Raw genomic sequence first — 24442 nt, 5'->3', positions numbered from 1 at the left:
TCTTTGGCTATTCAAAAAAAGCAGATATACAAGCTCATAGTGCTGCACTACGAGCTTGTAGATCTGCAATTTTAGAAAAATCTTGGAACATTTTTGCAGATCTTTGAATATATATATTTTTTTTTCAAGGGAACATCTTTAACTCGAATCTTTGCTTCTGGGGGTCCCTACAACATATTTTCAGATGGGGGTCAGCGGCCAAATACAATTTGGGGGGTCCTTGACATGAAGAAAGTTTGAGAACCACTGATATTATAGCAACATACGTAAAAAAAAAAAACTTTTAGGATTTAGAAGACATTTGTAGAATCCCCCAGAAGCAAAGATTTGAGTTAAAAATGTTCGCTTTAAAAATAATAATATATATCAAGATTTGCACAATTTGTCCCGATTTTTTTCAAAAAATAGCAGATCTACAAGCTCATGTGCCACGCTTTGAGCTTGTAGATCTTTTTGAAAAGCCAATGAAATGTGAAAATGACACACTGGCTGCTCTACTTCTCTGGCCTCTCTGTGTCTTCTGTTTTAGCCTCACCCCCCGCGGGAGAGCTGTAAATACACTGTGTGCTTTTAATGGAATTAAAATCCTCCTCCTGCACTACATAGAGCCAGAGAAACCCACTGCAGCTCACATTACTGCTGCTGGCAAATATACTTTATTATATTACTCATATTACTGCTGCCAAATGTACTTTATAATATTACTCATATTACTGCTGCCAAATATACTTTGTATCGGCCAGTGTCAGGGTTTAACTGAAGTATTTGTACCAGTGTGTGTGTGTGACCTGCTGATTCATCAACATTAAAGGGATAGTTCACCCATTTCAGCAATAGTTAACCATTTTTTTGTTCCGATCGATTAGTCACCCTATGGAGATTTGATGACCAGTGGTTCCGGCAGTTCCAGTAGGAGACTGGAACTGCCTACCTACCGCTGCAGGTCATCAAATTATTGGCTTAAAAAGCTAAAAAATATCTATGAATTCAAGTCTCCATGGGGTGACACATCGATAGAAAAAAAGTCATTTTGGGGTGAACTATACCTTTAACTTTTTTAAGTATCTTTATCCCCGCCAGACTGAAGGCCTGGGACGAAGAGTGCGTGTGCGTGTGTGTGTGTGTGTGTGTGTGTGTGGATAGAGAACTGGACCAATCTGCTTCAAACTTTTAGTGGGCCATGGAAGGCAATATTTCAAGAAATCAGCCTCATGGTAGCGCTGTACCAGCCCACTACAGTACACCATGTAGGGCAGGGGTCTTCAACAGGGGGTCCGAGACCCCTAGGGGGTCCTCAGAGTTACTACAGGGGGTCCGCCAAATCTCTGTGTGATTTTTTTTTTTTTTTACCTTAACCACTTGAACTCTAGCATCCCTTTTTCTGAGGAGAACTTTAGCCAAAAATAGCAGATCTACAAGCTCACAACGCCTCGCAGCGCGAGGCATTGTGAGCTTGTAGATCTGCTATTTTTGGCTAAAGAGGTATAGGTGTAGAGGGAAAAAAGGGCAGACCAAGTAAACCAAAAAAAAGTTTAATCTGAAACACAGTTTTATACACTATAGAGGGGGTCCCTGCATGCTTCATCTCTCTCTCAGCTAGGGGGTCCTTGGCCTGAAAAGGTTGAAGACCCCTGGTGTAGGGGAGTTTTCCACCATTTTGCATTGTCTTCAAAACTATTTTTTTGTATACTACTCCTGCAGATTTCGTAGACCACACAGTGTGGTGGAGATCTGCTCTCCGATGAGCGCCCCTTTTACAGTTTGCAGTCGCTAATATGTACATTTCTGACGACCAGAAAATATCTTCAAATGTTACTTCTATTTTTGAGAACTGACATATGTAGATATTTCTTAACACTGTCATTATTCAACCTCAGGCTCTTTAACTCAAATCTTTGCTTCTGGGGGTCCCTGGAACAACATATTTTCAGATGGGGGTCGGCGGCAAAATACATATAATTGTGGGGGTCCTTGACATAAATATAAGTTTGAGAACCACTGATGTTATAGCAACATAAGTTAAAAAAAAAAAAAAAAAAAGTACATTTGTAGAATCCCCCAGAATCAAAGATTTGAGTTAAAAATACAATTTGAGTTTAAAAAATATTTATTCAAAGATTTGGAAAGCGCTTTGAGCTTGTAGATCTGCTATTTTTTGAATAGCCAAAGAAATCTGAAAATGACACAGATGTGTTCCCGGTCTTACAGGGTTAGTCACCCCATGGAGACTTGAACAGATGGATTGTTTTGTCCCCTATCCCTTTAATGGGTTAATATACGTATGAGTAATATATAAAAGACATACGGGTGCCACTCAAACGTCCCTCAGTCCCTCCGTCCCATACGGGTCAGGTTCTGTGGGTCAGGCTCTATTCTCAGCTTGTCCCCAGAGCTGTGCAACAACTTAACAAGCTTGTCCTCATTCTGAACTAGTTAGAAATAATAAACTAATTATACTGAATAATACTATCTCACAAATCCCTCGATTAGGATTTAGTCACATTTAAACATTATTATTCGCAGTGACGTGTGCGTGTGTGTGCGTGTGTGTGCGTGCGTGCGTGCGTGCGTGCGTGCGTGTGTGTGTGTGTGTGTGTGCATCTATTTTTATATTGCGGTATTGCTATTTTGTTTTTACTTAAAGGTACAGTAGGGTAAGTGATTGTCTTTGGTTAAAATAAGTGTTAAATAGCTCTATATTCTTATAGTACGCCATAGAGTGTTCAGTAACAGGAGTCTCCATGTCTCTCCAGCTCTTTAATAAACAGAAAATGCATGTTCAGGTCAGCGATACCAATTCTATCCAATCAGGATAGAGAACTCAGTCAGGATAGAGATGAAACAAGTGAAATAGGAAGTGATGACACAGAGAAATGAGCAGACACACAAAATCTTGAAAATGTGTGCACATTTTTTAATATATAAATTTTTAATGCACCATTTGTAACTCAAATCTTTGCTTCTGGGGGATTCTACAAATGTCTTTCAAAGCTTTGAAAAAAAAACTTTTCGTCCCCCAACATTATATGTATTTGGCCTCGGACCCCCATCTCAAAATATGTTGTTCCAGGGACCCCCAGAAGCAAAGATTTGAGTAAAAAATGTTCGCCTTAAAAAAAAAATATATAAGATTTGCCCCCAAAAAAATCACGACCCCTAGGGGTCCTTTTAGGGGGTCCCAGTGGGTCCCCAGCAAGACCATTTTTCAAAAATAGCAGATTTACAAGCTCATAGCGCGGCACTCGCGCTATGAGCTTGTAGATATGCTATTTTTGAATAGCCCAAAGAAATCTTAAAATGACACAGATGCGTTCCCGGTCTTAATGGGTTAAGTAAAATATCTGAGTACTTTTCCCACCACTGCTAAAATGTTGATGAAGTATACAGTAGTAACACAAACATGTATATGTGTTCATCTTGCTGTCTCCACCATGCATGCCAACCCTCCAGCCTCCTCTGCCAGATGAAGACTACCCCTCAGAGGTCTTCCATGCAGCTGCTGACGTGGCAGACCTCCTCCTCCAGGAGGAGGAGAGGAGCAGCGTCCCTGCGTCTCCTCAAAGCCCCTCCACACAGGAGGAGTACAGCTTGAGCGGCCACGGCTCTCCTCACAGCCCCTCCTCCACGCAGCAGGAGTACAACTTCAGTCACGTGACCAAGCCTGACATCCCCAGAGCCAGGCTGGACCGTCACGCTCCGCCAGGATGGATCCTCACCACCGAGCCCGACGGCACGTGGGTGTTCACCAGCCAACACTCACAGGAGCAGGTTAGATACCCACCGGCCACGCAGGGGGAGGGGGGTGAAATGTTTTCCTAAAGACAAAAACAACATTTTGGTTAAAATGTTAATAAGCCTTATTATGAGGGGCACGGTGGCGCAGTCGGTAGCGCTGTCGCCTCACACCTAGAAGGTCCTGGGTTTGATTCCCGCAGGGGACGCTGTGGGCGCTGGGGTGGTCTCTCCTCCGCGTCGCATCAGTGCCCATACCCTAGGTGGGGTTGGTGAAAGGGCCTACTCTGTGTGGAGTTTGCATGTTCTCCCCGTGTCTCCTAGGGTAGATACCCTCACAAAAACATGCAGTAATCCATGTCACTATACTGCCTCCCCCTGGTCAGCAGGGGCGCCTGATGGAGGGGAAAGGAACTGGTTGGAATAACGTGTTCCTTCCACGCGCTACGTCCTACCAGGGAAACTCTCCCCTGTCAGGTGATAAGAAGGTCAGTTGGCTCTCATGCATTGAAGGAGGCATGAGCTCGGCCCTGGCCTCCCTAGGTTGGCAGAGGGAAGGTAGTGCCCAGGATTACATAGACAATTGGCACTGGGAGTAAAAAATAGGGTTACAAAATCGTGGGATAAAAATTAAGTAAAAAAAAAAAAAAAGGCCATATTATGCCTTAATACATTATAATTGCCCTATGTAACTACAATTTGAAATTAAAAACACCTAAAATATTGTATTTATTCACTCAATATGCTCCCGTCGCAAGTTGATGATGTCATTTGTCCATGTGTGGTCTAGCCCTATGGAATGCATGTGCTAATAAAAAAACGATTTAATACTTCCTAAGGTTAATATGAGCATCACCTTTGATAACTACTAATATTTCAAGATGATTTTTAAGGATCAACACCTGTGCCTCAGTGGTTCTCAAAGTGGGGTCTGGGGACCCCGAGGGGTCCTTTGAGGGGGTCCCAGTGGGTCCCCAGCAACAATTAAAAAAAAAGCTTTTCAAAAATAGCTAATGTACAAGCTCACTACGCGTCGATTCATCGGGCGGCGTGCGTTGTGAGCTTGTAGATCGGCTATTTTTGGAAAAATGTACAGAATCTCCCTGGCACAAAATCCTTTCACATGGGGGGGTCCGTGGCCTAATATATATCAATTATGGGGTCCTTGACATGAAAATGTTTGAGAACCACTCAACACTACCACCACTAGGTGCTTTCTTGTTGTTGCAAACATATTACAGCGTCACTTATAATGTTGGACTGGCTTTTATTCTGTTGCCAGGAACAGACCCAGTCAGTCATTTTAATCAGATATCCGTCAATGTCTTTATAAACATTGAAAACGCTATAGGCCACCAGAAGCCTCATTAACGGTAATGTGTTTGTCATGTGACAGTGGATCAAGTCGTTGGACGACAGAGGACAGACGTACTACTACCTGAGAGACGGATCCAAGTCCCAGTGGAACCTCCCTGAGGTATAACTTCATTCAGCTAAACCTGTTGTGGTGACAACAATCCCCAATAAATGTATCTGCCGGCAGGCTAAGCCTGGGAGATAGAACGCTGTGTGACGCGCAAACTAAAAGGACTCATGTCCTAACACAGGGGTCTTCAACAGGGGGTCCGGGACCCCTAAGGGGTCCTCAGAGGTACTAAAGGGGGTCCGCCAAATCATTGTGTGATAGGAACTTAGTTCTTTACATTTGAACTTGAACCCTAGCATCCCTACTCTAAGGACAACCTTAGCCGAAAATAGCAGATCTACAAGCTCACAACGCCTCGCAGCGCGAGGCGTTGTGAGCTTGTAGTTTTAAAATGCTTTGCAGTGACACCAATTACAATACAAATGTCATATTCCAATAAATATGTATAATATACATGTATATATACATGTATATTACATGTATAATATACAATAAGTTAAGCAGTGAGCAAAATGTGAAATATGGTCAGCAAGTCAAGTTGTGACTAAATTATAACTACATTAGATCCTTTGGAACCGTGATGAGCGGGTCGACCCGTAACCCGCGGGTCAACCCACGGCGCGGGTGGGTCGAGTCAGAATTTCAGAGGCAATTATGCGGGCTGCGGGTGAGCGGGTCAGGCGCTCTCACACGCAAAAAAAAATAAAAATAATCACATGCTCTTGTTTTGTCTGTATTCTTAATAAGAATAAGAATAATAACAATAAAACAGTTTGAATACACTTGGGGATTATTTTCTAACCATGATTTTACAGAATTAAAAAAACATTGCGGGTCGCAGGGCGGGTTGAGCCATAGATTTATATATGGGTTCGCGGGGCGGGTTGAGGCGGGTTGGGTTCCGTCGTGGGGCGGGGCGGGTCATGAAAAAACCCGACCCGCTCATCACTACCATACATGGTTTCCACCTGACAGCAACGATATATAGTACATTTCTAATTAAACAGTGGTGTAAAGTAACTAAGTAACTGTACTCAAGTACTGTTTGAGGTATGTTTTACTTTGCTGGAGTATTTCCAATTTTCAATACTTTGACTTCTACTCCGCTACATCTCAGAGGCTAATAGTTTTAAAACATGTCATACACGACTACTTTTACTGCTTTAAGGATATTTTGATGCCAACTTACTTGTGTACTTTTACTCAAGTAAATTTCGATTACCGGACTTTTGCTTGTAAAAGAGTATTTCTACATTGCAGTATTGATACTCTTACCTAAGTAAACAAAATCTTTTACTTTTTCCACCACTGTAATGAAATAAATGACATAAACCTCTTGTTTCTCCGTGCAGGCCCCTGTGGCGTCAGGTCAGGGTAAGGTGGGCAACGGTGTCGAGGCCGACAGCGTTTCTAACGTAAATAAAAACTGGAGACACACCATGGGTCCTGCACAGCTCAGCGCCGCACACGAAGACACGGTGAGAACACACACACACACACACACACACACACACACACACACACACACACACACACACACACACACACACACCCCATGGGTCCTGTACGTCACGACTCGGCTCAGCAAAACATATATATTCAAAGATTTGCGCGAATTTTCACGATTTTTCAAAAATAGCAGATCTACAAGTGCAGCGCTATGAGCTTGTTTTTTGATTGATTGAAATTTTTATTAGGCAAAAGAATGTAAAACAACACAGTTACATTTATAATACTTTTGTCTAAAAGGTCCGGCCAAAAAAGTCCTTGCGGGCTTTTTTCCGTTGGGGTCCTTGAATTAATGTCATAGACATATAAAGTATCAACCAAACAGCTCAAAAATCAACATAAAAATACAGAGAAAAAATACCACTATGTACAAAAAAAAGCATGGAAAAAAAAATATATATACAAAAGAAAAGGGGAGGGGGGTCGTCTGTCTACAGGGAAACTGGTACTACCTCCTTTTATGGCCTCCAGAAAGATGAGTTTTTACGGGTTTTAAATGAACCCAGCGAACTGCATTTTTTGAGGGATGGGGTTAGTAGATATGTAGATTTTGTAGATCTGTTATTTTTTAATAGCCAAAGAAATCTTTAAAAATACGTCCCTATTCTGGGGTGAACATTCGGCGAAGATGACAGACACGTCAATTGTGACATGTTATCAGCTATTTCCAGTGAAGAGATTTGGGTGTAGAGGGGGAAAAAGGGGAGGACCTAGTAAAACCCTGGGTGACCCCATGCAATTACACTATAGGGTTTAAGTGGTTTTATTTTAATGTGCAGTATTTTTGCTTTGAATGTGCATTCGTAGCGATATAAGTAAATGACATTCACTTGTTGACGATAACAACAACACAGTAAACACTGTCCTCTCCTTCGCTCTCTGTCTGCTTCCCTCTTCATGTTGTGTACAACTTCCTGTTTCACTGGAAACTTGCAACAGAGATTTCTGCAGCAACGCCTCTCTCACATGCCACTGAGCAGCAACCTGTAGTTTATTAGGTAATGTGTAACCTAATAATGGACAAAAGAACTACAAAGCCCATCCTCCTGAGGTTACATTACGTCGTAGAACAAAAATGCACTGCATGCTGCTATTGTTTAGCAATCAAAATGATTTAAGGTCTAATTATCAAGATAAAGTTTGGAAGGCAGGACAATGTTCGTAAAATTAGGACGCACACGCACACACGCACACACGCACACGCACACACACACACACACACTCTCAGTCTAGACGGGGCACATTTCTTGCTACATAGGGCTAAGATGAATCTTTGCTATTGTAGAGTACGATTATAAACAGGGCAATGGAGAGAAAATCAGTGAGTAATGTGAGATAACGCCCTGCACACACACACACACACACACACACACACACACACACACACACACACACACACACACACACACACACACACACACACACACACACACACACACTGTACATGCGTAAGCGGTGAGTCATGTCAGACTGGCTGGGTGTGCCAGGTGTTAAACAGAATGCTTCAGGCAGGGCTGGGTGTGCCAGGTGTTAAGCTGAATGCTTCAGGCAGGGTGTGCCAGGTGTTAAACTGAATGCTTCAGGCAGGGTGAGGGCAATGCGTCACACCTGACGCTCCGACTTCTTTTGAAGTCTTTAGCTTAGACCCATTTATACGCCCGGAAATAGCAGATCTACAAGATCTACGACGCGCTGTGAACTCCTAGATCTGCTATTTTTGGCGTGCGACTGTAGCAGAAATGAAGCATTACTTCACCAGTATAAAATAGACTGACAACACATCCATGTAAGGGTGTTTCTATAGGAATAAAACCTTGGAGTTCTATATAAATGATCTTGTTTTGTGTTCCTTCACAAGCCTTGAGATCCACTAAGGAATGTAGGTTTACTAGAATCACTTTATTGTCACATCACAGATTTGCAGGTGTAAAACAGTGGGTCAAATGAGTTTTTGTGCAAGCTAGATAATGATGATGATATGTATTTATAAAGCACCTTTCATAGATAGATAAAATGCAACTCAAAGTGCTTTACACAAAAAAAAAAGAAAAGATCAAGTACAAAAAAAACAAGTACATAAAAAGAAAGTGGAAAATAAAGAAGGAAGCATAAAAAACAAATTAAAGGAGTAGAAAACTAAAAGACACAGGGGGACGGGATAATACAGCTGTCAAATTAATCATTAACTTCAAGAGAGGCAAAATAAATAATGGCAGTAGATCGTTGAATACAAAGATAAGAGAGGAACTTGCTTGTATAGTCTCAGGACCAAGGCTGTACCTAAAAGATACCAGGCCTAAGAAGCCATGTCATCTTGACTCTTATAATAGAAACCCTCCTATCTCCATATTAGAACTTTATGTGTGTCTCTTCGTAAATGAATGCCCTACAGTATAGTACTGTATAGCTCTATTACACACACAGTGTTTGTTTTGTTTTGTTTGTTTGCCTGTTTAAATCGTTTTGCCCTCTGACAGGCAGCCTGTCTGTCTGTCTGACAGACAGACAGACAGGCTGTCTGGGATTAAATCCAATTAAATTAAATCCCAACATGTAGAAACATTTTCCGTTAAGATGAGACCGTTCCGGGTTAAGATGTGTGGACATCATATAGTGTATACAGTTATAAAGATGAGTTATTATAGTTACAGTTATGTAGATTAGTTATAGTATTGTCATAGTGTATACAGTTAATAGTTTATAGAGAAAAGCTTTTCTCTAACCGGAATAATCTTCATGGTTTTTGTCTCAAGTATAATCGTTTCACACAAAAGTTGTGAAAAATAGCAGATCAAACAAGCTCACATCGTGTCGCGATTGTGACACGTTGTAGATCAGCTATTTTCACTGTTTGCCTTTGTTAGTAAATAGCCTAATAATAAAAAAGAAACGGTTTTGGACATTCAAGGTTTCCAAACTGACAGCGATGGTATGTTGATGTTTTCTGTGGTTGAATGACACGTCCTAAAATGTGTGTTCCTCTCCTCTCCTCTCCTCTCCTCTCCTCTCCTCTCCTCTCCTCTCCTCTCCTCTCCTCTCCTCTCCTCTCCTCTCCTCTCTCAGAGGTTCTTCCCCACTCACAGGAGGAACCTGTCAGACCATGGAGGAGGAGGAGGAGGTGACAGCACCTCCTCTATGGGTCAGTCTCCAGAGAGCCAGCAGCATCACGTGAGTCCATGTCCCTCTGTAACCCGTCTGGTCTGCTGATACTCATTATGGTTGCTGTCGTCAGGCAGAAAAAAACTCTTATCTCCATATTTTAACTTTTTGCGGGGGTTTTTTTCTTCGTAAATTAACGCCCTACTTTGATCATACTACAGCGTCACACAAAAAGTATCCAAAAACAGCAGATCTACAAGCTGGAAACGCGGTGCTAGGCGATGCGTTTTGAGCTTGTAGATCTGCTATTGTTTCACTTTTTTTACATTTGGATCCTGAAAAGTAACCTTTTCTTTTTTTACATATGAGGTTTCTACTGACAGAGACGTTATGCTGATTACAGTACACTGTATTATAGATGAGCTCTGTTATGGTACTGATCATCTGATAAGTATAGGACCCAATGGCTCTGTCTGTCTCTGTCTCTTTATCTCTCTCTGTGTCTCTGTCGTCTATCTGTCTCACTGTCTCACTGTCTCACTGTCTGTCTGTCTGTCTGTCTGTCTGTCTGTCTGTCTGTCTGTCTGTCTGTCTGTCTGTCTGTCTGTCTGTCTGTGTCTCTCTCTGTGTCTCTCTCTCTGTGTCTCTCTCTGTGTCTTGCTCTCTGTCTCCCTCTCCCTCTCTCTTTCTCTGTCTCTGTCTCTGTATGTCTGTATGTCTGTATGTCTGTGTCTCTCTCTGTGTCTGTCTGTCTGTGTCTCTCTCTCTATGTCTCTCTCTCTCTGTGTCTCTCTCTTAAGGTCTATGGGTTCAGGCCGTGGAGAAGGCCTTACTATTTGACCTCACAGTGGCTTCGCTATAACGTGGGTTTGTGTTTAGTGTTAAGGCCCACGCATAGATAGACACTTCTGTGTAGGGCTGGTGGCAATAATAATAATATCCATGTCATGATGTGAGAGTTGAGGATTTTGCATATACCGTAATATTGTGATCACATAAGCCTACGCAGGGATGTGTGTGGGGAGGAATCATTTGGCATTTGGTAAACCAATACTAAACATAGCAGATCTACAAGATGCTGCTAATTTGTTTTATTTTTTCTTTGGACAATTGTGAAATAATTCAAGGACATTTATATCGTCTCAATATGATATTATCAAGGTATTTGGTAAAATAAATATCATGATATCAGACATTATTCACCTATAGCCCTACTTGTGTCTATCTATGAGGGGCCAGTGCTGTAGTGAGATCTATCGCTCCAGGAACTATAAGCCATAATGTCAACAAGCATGCGTGTCCCATTCATTCCCTGTTTGCATAAATGCCTCGTCATCATCCTGCAGTACAGTAACTGTTGTCCTGTTGAGGTATTGAGTCAATATTGGTCTCCTTTACACTCAACGCTGTCCGCCCAATGAGACCGCCCGGTTCACTGTGATGTTACGGCGCGCCAGTGTTGCCAGGTTTTTGTGAGAAACACAAGCAACCGGGTCTACGAAAACAAGCCCCAAAAAGAAGCAAACTAGATCAGTGTTGTTAACCACTTTAAACCCTATAGACCAATTATTTGTTTACTAACATTGAGATTGGACGCACAGGTGACTGTTTCATGTAATCAATTCCCAACAGATCCCCAAACCTGTTGTTTTGGGGTGCGCTGGCTTCAGTTAATTCAACCCCCTCTGAGTGTTGGCTAGTGTGGCTAGTATTGCGTGCCGAGAACAGCTAACATACAAGCTCACAACTGCGACACGGATGAGACCGTTGTGAGCTTGGAGATCTGCTATTCTCGGGCCGTTCTCTGCGAGCGACACCTTCACGGGACGGAGCATAAATTAGGCTTGACGGGCTGCAGCTGCAGCTGCGCGAGCAAGAGCAGGTTCTGGAGCGCTCCCTCCGTTCTTATGACAGCCCCTGGAGGCGGGGTTTGGGGGACAACTGCTTTGAATTGTTATTATTGTTTACACACAACAGAAACCAAGGATTGTATATTTCAAGAGCGAGAGATCACAGTAAACATCCTAAGCATTCTTACTCCATACTGGGAGAAAAACAGCATCTGAAAGTTTGATGGGATGCAATTTTACACGTGAGGCTGTGACCACTTTAACATTGCATCTTATGAGCGGTGGGGTTCATTTGGTGCCGGCCTGCACACGCATACTGGTTCTTATCAGTGTGACGTTGTCTGTTAAGGCGCCTATACACATTGGCTATTTGAAAATAGCAGATCTACAGTCAAGCTTGTTGTGCTATTTTCAACACAAATCTTGAAAGTAAATGGAAATGTGAAATGTTTTTAATTTTTTTTTTTTTTGAGAATCACTGGTTTAAACAACATTAGGAAACAAGCCCAAATAAGCAACTACACTTTAGAAGCAAGCCACAACCTGCAACTAACAATATTAGAACTATATAGGAACTTTACAGAAAAACAAGCCCAACGTTGCTTATAATAAGCAGACTTGGCAACACTGCAGCGCTGCCACAGATAAAGTCCATGGAAGTTTATTCAAATGTTATTTGACTGCTGTCACGGCTGGACATGATACATTTACATAAGAGAAAGAAATGACAAATAAACAGGGGACGTCTGGTTCTGTTGGAAAGCTGCTTATATACGGCACAATGCTGATTACACTGCATTATAGATGCAGTGTATATTACCAGTGGTGGAAAAAGTACTAGTGTTTTACTTAAGTAAACGTATCAATACTGCAATGTAGAAGTACTCAGTAAGCAAAAAGTCCGGAGTTCAACATTTACTTTAGTAAAAGTACTAAAGTATTGGTATCAAAATGTACTTAAAGTACCAAAAGTAAAAGTACTAAAATGTTTGAAAATAGCAGATCTACAAGCTCAACTTAAGTACAGTACTTGAGTAAATGTACTTAGTTACTTTACACCACTGATTATGACGTAATCATATGATCGCAATTATTTGAGACAATTGCAGTCATTTTGCAGAATAATTATGCAAAATTCCTTTAACAATTATCAAACGTTTGGCTCACAGGACCTTCGTCATCAGTGGATGAGTGGATCACAGACAGACAAGATCAGTAGCTCTCAATACTCAACGCGCTGTAGAGCTATGTAGCCATAGTCCTATTATTAGTGTTCTTTTGTTTATTCATACAGGTCATTGTCATTTCTTAATATAGCCTATTTAAAGGGTTAGCACTCTGTAACTTCACTGTTCCACCCCGGATTTGAACCCGGGGCTCCTGTGCCACGTACTGAAATGTTTTACCACTGAGCTAATAGAGCCTGCCTGCTTGCTCAGGGGATAAGGTCAAGATTTGTGTCAAACCAGAAACAGGATCATGTCAAACCTAGACACATCATCTAAATGTCTTATGAATTGTATTAACATACTCTACCATACAGATAGTGTATAAAATTACATTTTATTCACCAAATAATAATTACCTAATAGAGCAAGGTTCTTCAACAGGGGGTCCGGGACCCCTAGGGGGTCCTCAGAGTTACTACAGGGGGTCCGCCAAATCTTTGTGTCATATGTTTGTTTTTTTTTACCGTAACCACTTGAACCCTAGCATCCCTTTTTCTGAGGAGAACTTTATCCAAAAATAGCAGATCTCCAAAGCTTAGGGGCCCGGACTGCAAAAGCTCTTCCACCCTTTGTGATGAGCTGGGGTGTGTGTGGGGGTCTCCAGGAGGGCCTTATCAGAGGATCTGAGGCTGCGTACAGGCCTATAAGGTTCCAGCATGGCAGAAATATAAAAGGGGGGCCTGTCCATTCACAGCTTTAAAGGTCATAAGTAAAATCTTAAAATCAATTCTAAAATGAACAGGTAACCAGTGAAGAGCAGCTAACATGGGGGTGATATGGTCACGTTTCTTGGTGTTGGTTAAAAGTCTAGCAGCTGAGTTTTGCACTAATTGGAGACGCGATATTGCTTTTTTGGAGAGGCCTGAATAGATGGAATTACAGTAATCTAATCGTGAAGAAATAAAAGCGGACACTCTGTGCTTGTATATCTGCCATTTTTTAATTGTCCAGGCAGTATAATGGCCATGGTGGCCATGGCCATGGGGCGGCAGTGGCTCAGGGGTAGAGTGGCCGGGTAGAGTGAACTGGAAAACCGCAAGGTTCCCAGTTCGATCCCGGGCTGGGGGGCTCCCCCAGAGTTAGTGTAGAAGTGTCCTTGAGCAAGACGCTGAACCCCTAATTGCTCCCGATGAGCAGGTTGGTGCCTTGCATGGTTTCCTCCGCCATCGGTGTATGAATGTGTGTGTGAATGGGTTAATGGCACAATCAATGTAAAGCGATTCGGATAGAAGCGCTATATAAATGCACCATTTACCATTTACCATGGTTTATATGCCTGTTGTATTGTGTGTGCACATTATTTCCTTTATATGTAATATGCATACATGCATGTACTTTTATTATAATTTTTATTTACATTTTTATTTTTATGCAATCCATGCCAAGGATTTTCTTTGCTTAGAAAAATTTGAACATTTCTTGAATAAAGATAAAGTTAATTTGTTTTTATAATGGCCATGGTTTGACCACATTCATAAAGCTGTTGAATGATGCCCCCCTGTGGTGGTTTTGTGTGTGTGTTCAGCATGGCAACATCATATATATGCTCATCCCTTCATCACATATTCCTGTGTGTCCTGATGAAGTTACTGCATGATGATGAGATAGAGGAACATGAACTATATTAATATGCTGTGATGTGTTTATCTTTTCAGGTACAGAACTTGGAGAAAGCTGGAATTCTAAACAAAACAAAAGTGTGTGAACACGGCAAGAAAGTACGGTATGTTTAAAGCTCTTTATTTGTGCTTTATGAGGAAGCTTCTATGCTCTTTAAGAACCGTGTGTGTGTTTGTGTGTGTGTGTGTGTGTGTGTGTGTGTGTGTGTGTGTGTGTGTGTGTGTGTGTGTGTGTGTGTGTGTGTGTGTGTGTGTGTGTTCATGCGTGTGTGTGTTGGGTGTGCGTGCGTAGCTTTATTCTGTGCACGTGTTTGTGTTGTAAGGCTTACTGTACTAAACAATAACCTTGTGTGTGTGTGTGTGTGTGTGTGTGTGTGTGTGTGTGTGTGTGTGTGTGTGTGCGTGTGCGTGCAGGAAGAACTGGGCTCAGTCGTGGACAGTACTCCATGGAGGCGTGTTGACGTTCCACAAAGACCCCAAATCTGCAAACACAGGAGCTTCGGTATGACATAGTATGACTCTAGTAGTGTTATTATAGTACGGGTGCTACTACTACAAGTTATGTTACATAGTATTAATAGTGTGAGTACAATTAAAAGGAATAGTAACAGTACTAATGTCATGGCAGACATCGTGACAATGCTAGTAGTAAACCCAGCATGAGCTTCAGACAGCACTCCCATCTTGTCTGTTCCTCTCAACATGATGTTGTGAAGGTGGATGTTCCATAGGTAGTCCTGCCCAGAGCCCGACTGATGCCAGATTCTATGGGTCCCAAACTGATCCCACAGTTGGGATTACAAAATCAACTTAGATTGCATTAAAGTTTTTTTTAGAAAATAGACAATTCAGAAATAACCTGCAATCTCACAAGACGTTGAGATTGCAGATCTTCCAAAAAAAAGAAATCTTTGGATTTAATTAATTTTTTAAATGTTCACCTATAATGACACGATTCAAAAATAGGGATGGATGCCATGTAATATTCAAGCTTCGTGTGGATGTACTCATCACACAAACATATATATTTTAGGTGAAGTAATGGACCCTTCGCTAACCCCCACCCACTCCACTCTGTGACTGGTGGTGCGGAGTTAGTCACACCCAGGCCTGGCAGCGCCTGGCAAACTTTGCTTCTCACCCATTGACTTGCATGTTAAATGGCGGCTTTTCCCCTTAAAAATAATCGATCATTTCAGTAGCAAGAGCTTCAAAATCTCTTCTAAATCTAGTCAACAAGGCCTGCAGTAGGCTATGCACTGGACAAATGTGCATGACATTATTTCAATAAACTAAAAACACGGGAAATGTTAGAGGGAGTAATAGCCATGGATACACGACGGTCGACTGTCTCGACCGTCATGGATGAACTTCAACCTGGTGTTTGCACTGTCTCCATTTACGGCCAGTACATCTACAGAAACGTTCATATTTCAAATAGAAAGTGCTTATTCCATGGCCACGGATGTTACATTTATGTACGGGTTCTCAAAAGTACCCGTATCATCCGTATTGTTCAATAAAAAGCATTTTAATCTGATCGGTGGCCATTTTCTCCATATGCGTTCAACTGAGCGACCCTATCGGTTGGTAGGTGTATTGCACTCTGATACATTATAACTCTATGAGAAAATGGCCACCGATCGGATTAAAATGCTTTTTATTGAACAACACAGAATATACGGGTACTTTTGAGAGTCCCGTGCATAATTTTAACATCCGTGGACATATCATAAGCAATTTATATTTTGAAATCTGAACGTTTATATAGATGTACGGACCGTAAATGGAGAAAGTGCAAACACCAGGTTGAAGTTGATCCATGACTGTAACAGGAGTTTTCATGTACCGCAGGGTAAGACTACAGTAGCAGTTAATAAATAGACAAACAAATGAATGAATATACTTTAACGTGCGGAATTCGAAACAGGCAGAAACACACACAATCATTTGAAACAAATGATTGTGTGTGTGTGCGGGCGAAATAACATTGACAGCTATGGCTGGCAGGTGATGAAAGTTTGCCAGACCTGTGCCAGGCTAACAACGGTTGCTAAGCTGGCATTGGACAATCGCTTTTGGGGTGGGGTTTAGCGAAGGGTCCATTAAAGGACCTTTTAGTTTCATGTCAGTGATACTAGCGAAAATAGCAGATATACAAGCTCACAGCACGTCACAGACATCACGACACACCGTAAGATTGTATGTCTGCTATTTTCGCCGTTTGTCATAATGACGAAGAAGTGTACAGCTGTTTTGGAACTTCCAGAAGCTGCCTGAGATGGGTGCAGCCTACGTACATGGTGTTGTGGTGCCGTGACTGACAATCCACCTCCGACATTTTATAGGAAATGAAAGATAATTAACTTAGCTATGGAGACGAGCATGTGATCACACTGCTGCTGCTGCTGCTGCAGGGTGACGACATACAGACAAGACAAACCCTCTGGTTATAGAGCCTCCAGACACACACAGTCCCTGCTTTGTCTAAGTGTCTGATTCCTAGGAATGTGGCACCATCAGGTTAACCAACATCCCTCTGTGTGTGTGTGTGTGTGTGTGTGTGTGTGTGTGTGTGTGTGTGTGTGTGTGTGTGTGTGTGTGTGTGTGTGTGTGTGTGTGTGTGTGTGTGTGTGTGTGTGTGTGTGTGTGTGTGTGTGTGTGTGTGTGTGTGTGTGTGTGTGTGCGCGCGCGCGCGCGTGTTGCTCCTCATAGAACAAGACCAATCAGATCGTGGCTGAGGTCACCGTAGACCTACGAGGGGCAACGATTGGGTGGGCCGCCCGAGACAAGTCCAGCAAGAAGAACGTTATAGAGGTATGTCTGAATTTGTTGTTGGCACTAGACACAGGAATGCATCCTGTATGTATCATGTATTATATTGTTGTCGATGTCAGGCAGACACTTTGTATGCCCATATATTTTTTTTTTAAATAGAAATGGATCCAATGTAGTTGTTATTTAGTCAAGAGATCTTGTTATTACTTTTCAATTGGGTCAATATTTGTAAAAACCCACAGACACACTTAACCTGATGGGCAAGTTAGAATAGAGCAACTGGTTGGTCACTGCACTGGACCCTGTTTGTATGGCTGGTACTGGGTGTTTTTAAATCTAATGTTCTATTTATTTATCTCTTTTACATTGGTTTTATATTTGGTGTGATATTTTGATGAATGATATTATTACAATACAGTGATTGTTTAATGTTACGTGCCCGTCTAGGGGTACTACTGCACACTATGTAGTAGTACATTAATATCATATTTAAGAGGTATTTGGATGAGGAGGGGCCGTGTTGACCTATCAATTCCTGGCATTCCCTGTTGTAATGTGGCCTGTCGTGGGCCCGTTGGATTGACTGTTTTTAGATATAGTATCTGCTTGTAGTAGGGTTGGTTTTATTTTGCTTTATTGTTCTATTTTCATGTTTTTTTTAAAACATGCAGTGGAGATGTTTAGGTTGTGAATACATTTTGGAGAATTGTGAAAATTACCAGTGAATAAGGGGGTAGGAGTTTACAAGTTTTAGACTTCATCCTACTTCTTTTCGGACATTGTTTTCTTTTTGTATTTTATGTCTTTTTTAAACAATGTTCGAAATAAAACTCATTGATTCATTCATGGAGCTGCAATAGAATAACACAATGTGTTGTCAGTTAGATACTTTAAACCTATGCTGCTGTTATTTATTCTGGGACCGCAATGGAATGAAGTCTTGTGACTTTTTGCGCTATCCTGATAATTCTATTGTACTATTCTATTGTGTTCACCTTGGTGAATTGTATCTTGAATGTATGAAATAAATCAAATAAAACCACTTTCACTTCCAAAATGTTTCGGAAATAGCTACAAAAGCACATCTACCAGCTCACATATTTTATGACTATGATAAAATGCTAATTCTATTATTATATTCATGCTATCGTCTATTATGTACAGGGGTGCACATAACTTTTTAGGTCTGGTACGCAGAAGAGCACCTGGACATGTGACTTGGTGCGCATGGCGCCCGTCCCGTTTTGTCAACGGGGGGGGGGGGGGTCCAGCCCGGACAGTTTTGTCAACGGGGGGGGGGGGGGGGGGGTTCAGCACGGTGCCCACCGGACAGTTTGTCAACGGGGGGGGGGGGGGGGGGCGAGAAAAAAAAGGACGCTCTGCTTCTAAATTCCGCCGATTTTCGCCGTTTTTTTTTCTCACGCTGTTAGATAAAGCCCCCAAGGTTGGTGCCCTGTGCTGCTGCGCTGATTTTATCCGCCAGATTGGGACGTTCACGGCATATTTTGCACCATTACGGTGCGTTCATCATCGGTGACGAGTGCCTCTAACAGCCGCTGCTGGCTGCGTGCACGCAGCGAGGCAATGCGAGGCGACGCGAGGCGATGCGAGTCATATCTCTACCCCTGTGCATAATGGCTGTACATGGGGCCGACGGGTGCTTTAGAGTGATTGTGTGAGTGTGGCTTCAGGAAGTAAATTCCTACCCTCGATCTCCAGGCTTTTATTTTTTATTTTTGCTAAAAAATAAAAGCTTGGAAATTCCTGTCCCAGCTGTTGGTGCGCAAAAGCGCCTCGCGTCGCCTGATGTGGTGCGCATTTTTTATTTTGGGTGCGCATGCGCACCTGCGCACCAGTTATGTGCACCCCTGATTATGTATGCTATACAGAATCAGAATTTGACTCTTGAGTGTTTGATTTTAACATCCTAATGTAATGTTGTGTCTCTCTCCACAGTTAAAGAGTAAGACTGGCATAGAGTTTCTGATCCAGTATGACAATGACTCCATCATCAGTGACTGGCACAAAGTCATAGTGGACACCATTCGACAGCTGGTAGGTGCTTTTATTTAGAGCCTTTTATCCAAAGTGCTTTAGAATGTGCATTACATTCACCCATTCACACACACACATTCACCCATTCACACACACACATTCACCCATTCACACCAAGCCCCCAGAACCACGGTATAACAGTGAAGTTGCCTTCAAATCTGGGATTGCAGGCCTCCCACATTTAAAACACTACTGCGCGTGCGTCTACCGTTTGAAACCCTGGTGCGTCTGCTCGGTGCTCAAGTCTTCTGCATTTGAGCACCAACATTGGTGCCCAAATGAAGAAAAAAATTTGTTCACTAGAGACGGCGTGCCTCCGTCGTCGTTTGTTGTGCCTAACTACTGCTGTAGTCTGTTCTTACCAAACAGGCTTAGCGGTCCGCCTTGCTGGGGGCGACAAAAACTATGCCTAAACCTAACCATAATCCTAATAAGATTTGATCCCAAGGCGCCGGGATAGGAGGGCTAATAGACGCCTTAACAGACGACGTCACACTGATAAGAACCAGTATGCGCGCGCAGGTCGGCAGCAAATGAACCCCACCGCTCATAAGATGCAATGTTAAAGTGGTCACAGTCTCACGTGTAAAAATGCATCCCTTCAAACTTTCAGATGCTGTTTTTCTCCCAGTATGGAGGAAGCATACTTAGGATCTTTACTGTGATCTCTCGCTCTTGAAATATATAATCCTTGGTTTCTGTTGTGTGTAAACAATAATAACAATTCAAAGCAGTTGTCCTCTAAATCACACCTCCAGTGTCTGTCATAAGAACAGAGGGAGCGCTCTATGATCACGGCACCAGAACCTGCTCTTGCTCGCGCAGCTGCAGCCCGTCAAGCCTAATTTATGCTCCGTCCCGCGATGGTGTCGCGTGCAGAGAAAGGCAGAAAATAGCAGACCTCCAAGCTCACAGCGTTCGCATCCGCGACATGGTTGTGAGCTTGTATGTCAGCTGTTCTCGGCGCGCAATACCGTTAAGCAACGAAGTATATATATATGTGTTGCTAGGGCGCACCCCACTGGCCAACACACAGGAGGAGGTTGAATGAACTGAAACCAGCGCACCCCAAAACAGCAGGTTTGGGGATCTGTTGGGAATTGATTTACATGAAACAGTCACCTGTGCGTCCAGTCTCAATGTTTGTAAACAAATAATTGGTCTATGCTTAACGTTGCACGCCACGGTGCCGTCTGGTATCGCTAGGTTTTGGGAGTTATTTAAGACGGTACGCTCATGTTAGAGGCAGTTCTGCATACGTCACCGAAGGGGGCGTCGCCAAGCTACTACGATCGGGTGGGAAAGGCGAGTTGCGCTCCAGACCGTATGGTATGACGGAGGCATTTGAACATTGTGTGGGGCAACAATCTGACCACGCCAGACTAGGGGTTCAGCGTCTTGCTCAAGGACACTAACACAGGGGGAACCAGGGTTCAAACCGGGAACCTTCCGATTCCCAAGTGGCCTCCTGAGCCACTGCCGTCGGCAGCGTTGTTGTGAGCTTGTAGATCTGCTGTTTTCACGGCATGCAACTAAGAGTAAGGCTTTAGTGGCTAGCACTCCTTCTCTAATGCACACTGTTGTTGTTGTTGTTAGTTTGTCTATTAAAACACTGGTTCTCAAAACTGGGGTCCAGGGACCCCCAGGGGTCCTTGAGCGGGTTAGAGGGGGTCCCCAGCAACATGTTTAAACACTTATACCCTAGTTTATCGGCTATTTGATCTACAAGCTCGACTATTGTGTAGATCGGCTATTTATTTTTTTGACAAATCTTCTCTTATGGTGGTCCCTAGCACAAAATCTTTTTAGATCGGGGTCTGTGGCCAAAATTCATATCAATGAACCCATTAAGACCTGAGGCTGATTCTGCAAATGCCTTCTAAACCAGTAGTTCTCACACTTTCAAGATGTTTATTTATTTATTTTTTTAAATAGCAGATGTACAAGCTCACAGCAAGCTTGTACATCTGCTATTTTTGAATAGCCAATGCTAAAATCTAAAATGACACACAGATGCTTTCTGGTGAGGGGTCCTTGACAATGAAAATGTTTGAGAAGCACTCTAATAAACTATGTAATGTATATCAGAGGTCCTTTGTATGTATTTTAAACTCATTGATATCATTGTTTTATTGTCAGGAGTATCAGGACCAGCATTCTGAGGAGGAAGATGAATTCTGTGACAAACCTGCAGACAGAGACGACAGGCCTGTAGGGACAGACAAGAGAAAGGGTAAGCTCTTGCTCCCCCCGGTGGTTCACCGTGTAAGAGCACATTAATGAGGCTGTGTTTCTTCTCCTCTCTCTCTCTCTCTCTCTCTCTCTCTCTCTCTCTCTCCTGCCTTTCCTGCTTCCAGTGTTAAAACTATGACGAATGTTCGATGACTACCTTTTTCTAAATAAAACAATATAACCACTAAGCTATGAAGACTAAAACTATGACTAAATATATTGAGATAGAAATGAAAACTAGACAAAAATGTTAGTGGAGACCGGAGAAGAGATGTCATTTTATGCTTTGTTGCACGCGGGTGTCACACCCAGAAAACGGACGATCTACGACTACGTTGTGAGCTTGTAGATCGGCTGTTTTTGGCATGCAGCCACGTATATAAATCAGGCATTACGACGACATCACGGCCCGTGGAAATACATTTTTGTTGACTAAATCAAAGCTGAGGATCTTAACACTTCCTGCTTCTATATTCACTGTTCTATCTGAATAAATCATCAAATAATCATAACAATCATCATCAAATAGAGAGAGAGAGAGAGACCAGAGTCATGTCTATGAAATCAAATCACTTGCACAAACGTATGTCGTTCTAACAAAGCTTTGACTTCTGTTGAATTGCCTGCCAACTAAAAACATGGAACATTATGTAATGGCTTGCTACATTTTTACTGTCTACGGAAAGAGATGGAGTGCTCCAAATCAGCACCGATTTGTCAACAACTATCAATGAAAGGATTAATAAGTAATTGGTCCAATAATCCATTAAGACTGGGAAAGCATCTGTGTAATTTTTTGATTATTTATTTGGCAATTTGTTTAAAAAATATTCAATTTTTTGGCAAATCTTTGAACATATATATTTCTTCAAGTGAACATCTTTAACTCAAATCTTTGCTTCTGGCGGGTCCCTGGAACATTTTCAGATGGGGATCCACGGCCAAATACATATCATTTTGGGGGTCCTTGACATGAAAAAGTTTGAGAGCAACTAACAACATACGTTTTTTGAAAAAACTGTTAAAGGGTAAGACCACTTTGGTAGAGGTTTGGGTTGTGTAGTTACCTTGCCATGATGTAACTCCAAAGGTGGGCAAGAAATCAAAAATAATTGCTCCATTGATTAGAAATTGATAATTCAAAATATGCTCCTCATTGACTTACATTGTAAGGTAAAACAGCTCTCAAAGTCACTCTTTTAGCCCATAAATGAACCCAAACATAGCTGATTCAGACAATATAGAACATCACCAAACCCAGTACTGTTTGTTTTTTTAATAAAAATGTCAACTTCCTGTTGATTTTACTATTTAAGATCTGAATCCGGATCCGTGGATCCAGTCCAGGTTTTCTACTTATTAAAAATGGCTAAATCAACAGGAAGTTGACATTTTTATTTAAAAAAAAAACAGTACTGGGTTTGGTGATGTTCTATATTGTCTGAATCAACTTTGTTTGCGTTCGTTTATGTGGTAAAAGAGTGACTTTGAGAGCTGTTTTACCGTACAATGTAAGTCAATGAGGAGCATATTTTGAATGATCAATATCTAATCAATGGAGCAATTATTTTTTAATTCTTGCCCACCCTTGGAGTTACATCATGGCAAGGTAACTACACAACCCAAACCTCTACCAAAGTGGTCTTGCCCTTTAAGATTTAGAAGTCATTTGTAGAATCCCCTAGAAGCAAAGATTTGAGTCAAAATGTTCGCTTTAAATATATGTATTTATTCAAAGATTTGCACCCATTTTCACGATTTAAAAAAAATCTACAAGCTCATAGCACAGCACTCGGTGAGCTTGTAGATCTGCTATTTTTGAATAGCCAAAGAAATCTTAAAATGACACAGATGCTTTCCCGGTCTTAATGGATTAAGCAGGATCAATAAGGGGATCAAAATCTATAAACATTTACGATCCCCACATAGGCTACTTTCACTATTTTTGAGTGGATTAAGTGTTATAAAGTTCAGATTGTCATGTCACAGACTCGTTTGTTTCCATCCAGCTTCCACATCCAGACAGAGTGTCAGCGGTCACCCTTCTTCTGCTGGAGAGACGGACCAGAAGAAAGTCAGAACCAAGCTGATCAAGTTCCTGATGAAAAGGCCCACCATGCAGTCCCTCAAGGATAAAGGATACATCCGAGGTCATTATTATTATTATTAACCTTTATCTAACCAGTAATAACACTGAGACGTGAGTCTCTTTTTACAAGAATGAAGAGCAGGTCAACACACAGGTCAACAAGAAAGAAAGACAGACATAAAAAAGGACATTACAATTCAAAGCACAGCCATATATGGCTGATAGACTACTGATATTACTCACATAGGTACATTAAAAGTACAAATACAAATAAAAACAGCTCATTAAAAACTACACTTTAGCTCATTCACTGCCACTGACGTAAAAACATATTTTTTTCCAATTACCAAATCTGCCACTGACTTAAAAACGTAATTTTGCAAATGACATTTATTTTAAAATATCTCACCGTCCTTCATCTCTCGCAGTGACACATTTCATTGTATCACACCCGGATACGGAAATGACGGCAATCGAAGATTTTCGTTTCCGCCCGCTTCCTGTTCAAGTCTCCCTCTAAAACGGCATTATCTCAGCTTTGTGTTTCTCCGCCGTGGAACGCTGTTTAGAAACGCTGTTTAGAAACTGCTACTACTGCAAAATGGAATGGCGCCGATTGAAAATGTCTTCTCTGGGCCACTCACACAACTACCCTGTGTGTCTGCAAACAGTTGAACACGCCATCATAAGGGATTTAGCGAGGTCTGTGGCGAGGTGAAAAAAGTAAGTGAGCCGTGACGTTCACATGGCGATACATGGGTTTTTTACGCTGGGCTGAAGGAGAGAGACTCCGCCCCGATCGGAATGTCTGTTGTCTGAGTGGC

General features: G+C 42.0%; 1 protein-coding gene across 3 annotated transcripts in view; it reads left to right on the top strand.

Moving 5' to 3' along the window:
• Window positions 1-24442, top strand: part of arhgap27 (Rho GTPase activating protein 27) — a 77092-nt gene that overhangs the window by 43855 nt on the left and 8795 nt on the right. For all 3 annotated transcript variants that reach the window (XM_084079123.1, XM_084079124.1, XM_084079125.1), the window contains 10 exons: window positions 3451-3768; window positions 5129-5209; window positions 6511-6636; window positions 9731-9835; window positions 14501-14568; window positions 14879-14966; window positions 17180-17281; window positions 19199-19297; window positions 21437-21530; window positions 23539-23679. In XM_084079123.1, the coding sequence (XP_083935249.1) occupies window positions 3451-3768; window positions 5129-5209; window positions 6511-6636; window positions 9731-9835; window positions 14501-14568; window positions 14879-14966; window positions 17180-17281; window positions 19199-19297; window positions 21437-21530; window positions 23539-23679 (1222 nt within the window). The remainder of the gene's footprint in view (window positions 1-3450; window positions 3769-5128; window positions 5210-6510; window positions 6637-9730; window positions 9836-14500; window positions 14569-14878; window positions 14967-17179; window positions 17282-19198; window positions 19298-21436; window positions 21531-23538; window positions 23680-24442) is intronic.

This window comes from Gymnoscopelus microlampas (assembly GCF_963454915.1).
Source record: "Gymnoscopelus microlampas genome assembly, chromosome: 14".
Lineage (NCBI taxonomy): Eukaryota > Metazoa > Chordata > Actinopteri > Myctophiformes > Myctophidae > Gymnoscopelus > Gymnoscopelus microlampas.
This window is presented reverse-complemented; position numbering and strand designations above follow the sequence as displayed.